This window comes from Pan paniscus, chromosome 1 (assembly GCF_029289425.2).
Source record: "Pan paniscus chromosome 1, NHGRI_mPanPan1-v2.0_pri, whole genome shotgun sequence".
Lineage (NCBI taxonomy): Eukaryota > Metazoa > Chordata > Mammalia > Primates > Hominidae > Pan > Pan paniscus.
Genome location: NC_073249.2, coordinates 895,758 through 901,865, shown reverse-complemented (window position 1 = coordinate 901,865; position 6,108 = coordinate 895,758). Strand labels below are relative to the sequence as shown.

At 35.6% G+C, this 6,108-nt stretch overlaps 1 protein-coding gene across 1 annotated transcript; it reads left to right on the top strand.

The window, feature by feature from the left end:
* Positions 1-4,431: 4,431 nt before the first annotated feature.
* Positions 4,432-5,368, top strand: LOC100989119 (olfactory receptor 2M5). The gene is given in 2 exon segments (XM_014343621.4): positions 4,432-5,042; positions 5,044-5,368. Coding segments are annotated over 2 exon segments (936 nt in total).
* The last annotated feature ends 740 nt before the right edge of the window (positions 5,369-6,108 follow it).

Here is a 6,108-nt window from a genome sequence, read left to right as displayed (position 1 = left end):
TCCTCAACCTGTATTAATGAATGCTTACATCTGTCATGTGCTCCTCTAAGACATTTACACCTATTATTTAAATATGTTTTTAAACTTCAAGTATACAAAAATGTTTATTTACAACAAATATGTTGGATATACATTTTGTAAAATGCTTTAAAATATTACCAGTGCTTTTGAAACACAGCTTACCTCTCTGTGATCATGTAACCTTTCAGGCCAATTTTGTAGGTAATCATTATTCCAGTATTGCTGTGCTTTATAATAGATTTTTATATGTGTGTTTAAATTACTCATAATAGGATTCATGAAGTCATTCCCTGTAATCTACTTTGTTCATTCAACATTCTATTTGTGAGACTCATCAATGCTACTTCCTGTAGTTTTGGTTATAAATTCCATTTTCAGTGTGCATGCAGGGAGCAGTTTTATATTACAAATAAAGTTGCTATGCTCATTTTTGCTAATATGAGAAATTTGTTGTTTTCTTTTGTTTCCTGATCATTCCTCTTACAAAAGGGTTAATTATTATTACAAAAGTGTAAAGTCAGTTTAGCAACTACAGTGGATTACACATGCTGTCTGACAGTATTTCAGAACTGCTTTATTTCTTTTTTTAATAAAATTTTGTCCACTCAATGTCTCCTTTCCATCATCTAACTCAGTAACTTCTCAATTTCTGAACATGATTTTCATGGTTTCTGTGTTATATTGCTCTGGGAATGTGCACAGTATCACACTGTCATGAATTATGACCAGGATTTTCATAAGTTCTGTGTTACTATTGCTCTGGACATGTGCACAGTATCACAGTGTCATGAAATCTGATGACTCCTCTTCCAGATGTAACGAGGTTAATGTATAAAAAGACACTTGAAAAAACTAAATGTATGCACCATCTTTTTACAAAATGATGGAGTTAATTACAACAGATACAATGTGGATTAGATAAAATAAATAAAAATAGAAGCATGACATTACAACTAAGGAAAATAAATACTTGGCAGGCTATGTCTAGAGTTCAAAATGTTGTACATCATTATGTGAATGCTTTTGAGATGTCGATAGATATTCTGAAAAAAATTGAAAACAAGATGTCATAGTTTCAGATCCATTGTGAAAAGGCTGCTTTTTATTTTCCTCCTAGTACAGAGCTGCAACTCAAATGTTCTGCTGTGTTTGGCAGTGAATAGTCCTGCACAAATTAGAGTTGCAAAAAATATTTCACCACAAACCCATTTTTATAAGAATACAAACACATCTTGGATAACTTACACTGAGCTTCAGAATTTGGTCTCATATTCTTAGTGCCTAAAAGTAATCACAATCTGTCATATGTATCTTACTAACTTCGAAGAAATCTCTAATTTTCTCACAAGTAACAACTATTTCTCTTTCTAGAATTTTATTGAATAAATATTCATATGAATCTTAATATAGAAGGTACAAGGCAATGTAGTGCTCAATATTTTCAATTTTATCACTTATAAATTGTTATAAATTTGTGATATATCTTGCCACAGTCTCTGTGACAGGACAAACTCAATGAAGACAATTTTAGTACATGGGTATGAAGGGAATTTTGAGGCAATGGAAGGAGGTGAAAAAATACAACACAAATAAGAGTGAGTTTATATAAACTCAGCCTAAACTAATGTAACTGAGAAAAGTCAGAGGGATATGTGGATTTACATTCGTTATTCAATTGTTTTAACGCTTCATCATTCAGTGGAGTTTAAAACATATGTGGTAAAAATGTCTAAATGATCGAGTAGAATTATTCAACATTTTATTTCAATTTAGTGACTGGGAAGGAATGATTCTCAAATGTAAAGAACACTTTGCCAACTTAAAAACAAACATAGGAACAAGCTAACTTGACCAGATAGCTTCCTTCTTGGAGTAATATTGCAGACCTACTTAAAGAAAAATTATGATGGAAATTTGAGTCAATACAGTTTTGTTTGCATAAATTAGTGTATTACAACAGTTGACAAGATCAAGGCAACTGGGAATACTATGGTATGATGCTCACAATAGGTGGTTCCATAAAGTAAGTTGAGATGAGTTATTTTCCTGAAGTGAATTCAGCCAATACGTACTGGGAATTATTGAGGCAATATAAAGTCTTTTCTCCTGATTGACCTTAAAAGCCCACCTCCTCCTGAGGACAAAACAAGGGAACTCTGTGGTAGGAAACCCTCAACACTAAAGATCCCAGAGATGCCCATTTCTCATTCTGAAGACATTGACTGGACCTGGATCTGAGCTACCACTAATCAGCTTTATCCAACTTCTTGATAACTATTTGTTTTAAAACCTGAATGGAGGAAAGTTGCATCCTGTTTCTCTCTTCATACTGATTGAGAAAAATGATTTGTTTTTCTTTTAAAAATTGCTATTCTATTTCATGAGAGTCCCATAAGGAGGTTCCCTCTCTATCTTCCCAGCACTGAAGAGATATTTTTTGGTAGGTTTGTATTCTCAGGTCACAGTTGTTGTTGAATTAAAATTTAAACTACTTTTGAGTATTTTTTTTCTTTCTTACCCACAATATTATTCACAATTTATTTAAATAAATAAAACTCAAAAAAGTATACTTTACTACCTCATATTTAAAAAATTGTATTTCAACCCATCAGGCCGAATTCAAGATTCCATCTCCTCTGCAGATTTCTTCTAACTCCTTTGTTGCTCCTAGATTATTCAGCTTTCATTATTGCTGATTTTAGTCCCTTCAGTAAAATGTGATGCATGAATAAACATAAAAAGTACGTTTCTGTCAAATAAGTCTACTCACCAGGCTTGTCTTTCTGTTTATGACATCATTTTTTATTGTCTGGAATAATTTTCCTTCACAAATTGGCTTTGCTGATACATTTAGAATTATCTCATAGAATAAAATCTAAATGCCACAACATGCAAGAAATATAACTCTAAATTAGAAAACCCTATGTTTTCCCAAAATCTTCTAATTACTGCATATCATTTTGTGGAATGCATATATGGATAAACCTTTCCTGTGATCTGGTCTCTTTCTCACTTCCTCAGAGTCTTTGCGAAATGCCACTAGACGTGTGAGGTTTCCCTTGACTACTCTGTTCAAAGTTGAACATGCTCTTGCAATTCAAACACCTTTCTTTGACTTACTTTTCTCTGAAGCGTTTATCCTCTTATGACATAAAGTGGTTTATATGTCATCATCTGACCTCACTCCCTATGACCTGTGTGGGCATGGGCCTTCTTTGTTCTGATTATTGTGGTAGCCCCAGTGCTCAACACATAGCCGGGCTTCATAAGCATTTTTTGAAAGCGTGCATCTCATGCTTTTCTGAAATTCTGTTTTTCTTTGTACTTATTCTTCAGAGGAGATATTGGGTGTATTAGTTTCCTAGGAATGAGAATACAGAGTATCACAAACTGGTTACCTAAAACAACAGAAATTTGTTTTCTCACAGTTCTGCAGGCTAGAAATCTGAAATCAAGTTGTCAGCAGGGTTGGTTATTTCTGAGGGCTCTAAGAGGAGGAATCTTTCCCATTACTTTCTCCTAGGTTCTTGTGATAACTAACAGTTTTTGGCATTTCTTGGTTTGTAGATGCATCACTCCAATCCCTGCCTCCCCTATCACATGGTATCCTCAGTGTCTCAGTCTTCACATGGCCACCCTCTTATCAGAACATGAGTCATATCGGATTAGAGAGGCGCGCTCTGCTCCAATATGACCTCACCTTAACTAATTACAGTCTTTATGTTTTTCCAAACAAGCTCACATCCTGAATATCCTTTTGACAAAAAAATATAATTCAATCCATAACACAGGGCTATAGAAAAAAGGGCCTAGGTTTTAGATTTGAATAATTGAAAATCCTTTCGGTGTATCCACTTAGTGTATAGAAAACTCACTATGAGGAGTAGATCAAATACTCTAAACTGTAAAGTAATAGGCAACCAAATAGTTTCTGTTAACACTGGTAGAAAAGTGCCTACTATAATGTGAACAAAGACACAAATTTACTTTCAATTTCTACTATTGTGTTGGTCACATGCTGACTAAAGCTGAATTGCTGTATCAACTTATCTGTAAAAGACTTCTGATTTCTAAGGAAGTATCTGTTTGCTTTGGAGACATATTCTTTTTGGAAAAACTCCATCAATAATGTATTAAATATTGTTATTCTAATATTTCAGTTGAGAAAAAGGACACTCGGAAGAGAAACTTAGGACAGGCTCCATAATTTTATCAGTGAGGCAGTGCTGAAAGAACACATTTTGTTCTGATTCTATACTTTTTGAACTTTTAGTTTCTTACTTCTGGTCATACTGTATTGATCACTGACCTGCAAAATTTACCAAAATCACATGCTTTATAAGGTACTGGGTAAAGTTTTACCAAATCAATGAACTGGTTTTGTGTTACTAGGTAAAAAACATATTCATCATGGCATGGGAGAATCAGACCTTCAACTCTGACTTCCTCCTCCTGGGAATCTTCAATCACAGCCCCACCCACACCTTCCTCTTCTTTCTGGTCCTGGCCATCTTTTCAGTGGCCTTCATGGGAAACTCTGTCATGGTTCTCCTCATCTACCTGGACACCCAGCTCCACACCCCCATGTACTTCCTCCTCAATCAACTGTCCCTCATGGACCTCATGCTCATCTGCTCTACCGTACCCAAGATGGCCTTCAACTACTTGTCTGGCAGCAAGTCCATTTCTATGGCTGGTTGTGCCACACAAATTTTCTTCTATGTATCACTGCTTGGCTCTGAATGCTTTCTGTTGGCTGTTATGTCTTATGACCGCTACATTGCCATTTGCCACCCTCTAAGATACACCAATCTCATGAGACCCAAAATTTGTGGACTTATGACTGCCTTCTCCTGGATCCTGGGCTCTATGGATGCAATCATTGATGCTGTAGCGACATTTTCCTTCTCCTACTGTGGGTCTCGGGAAATAGCCCACTTCTTCTGTGACTTCCCTTCCGAACTACTAATCCTCTCATGCAATGACACATCAATATTTGAAAAGGTTCTTTTCATCTGCTGTAATGATTGTTTTTCCTGTTGCAATCATCATTGCTTCCTATGCTGGAGTTATTCTGGCTGTCATTCACATGGGATCTGGAGAGGGTCGTCACAAAGCTTTTACTACCTGTTCCTCTCACCTCATGGTGGTGGGAATGTACTATGGAGCAGGTTTGTTCATGTACATACGGCCCACATCTGATCGCTCCCCTATGCAGGACAAGATGGTGTCTGTATTCTACACCATCCTCACTCTCATGCTGAATCCCCTCATCTACAGCCTCCGCAACAAGGAGGTGACCAGAGCATTCAGGAAAGTGTTAGGAAAGGGCAAGTGTGGAGAGTGAGTACTTTGTAAACTTTATGCTTTGCTGTCTGCTAAATTCTTTTAAATGTCCCTTTTTTTCCATTAAGTCCTCAAAATAGCTTTCATTTTGTACATAAACGGGCACCTATATAATCTATTTCAGATAAACTATTTTAAATATTTCTTGTTTTATATTCAATGCAGTTGTTACTACAATATAAGGCATTTTCAATAATGACATTAAAGTTTTTTAAATTTTTTTATTTAAATAGGTTTTTGGGGAACAGATGGTGTTTGGTAACATGAATAAGTTCTTTGGTGATTTCTGAGATTTTTGTTCACCCATCACCCAAGCAGTGTTCACTGTACTCAATGTGTATTCTTTAATCCCTCTTCACCCCCACCTTTTCTCCAGGTCCCCAAAGTCCAATGTATCATTCTTATGCCTTGGTGTCTCATAGCCTGGCTCCCAGATATGAGTGAGAATATTCAATGTCTGGTTTTCCATTTCTTCATTACTTCACTTAGAATAATAGTCTCCTATTCTATCTTGGTTTCTGCAAAATGCTAATATTTTTTCCATTTTTTGGCTGATAGTATTCCATGGTCTGTCTATCTATCTATCTATCTATCTATCTATCTATCTATCTATCTATACACCACCTTTTCTTTATTCACTTGTTGATTGATGAGCTTTTGGGTTGGTTCCATATTTTTGCAATTGCAAATTTTGGTGCTATAATCGTGTGTGCAAATACTTTTTTTGTATAATGACTTCTT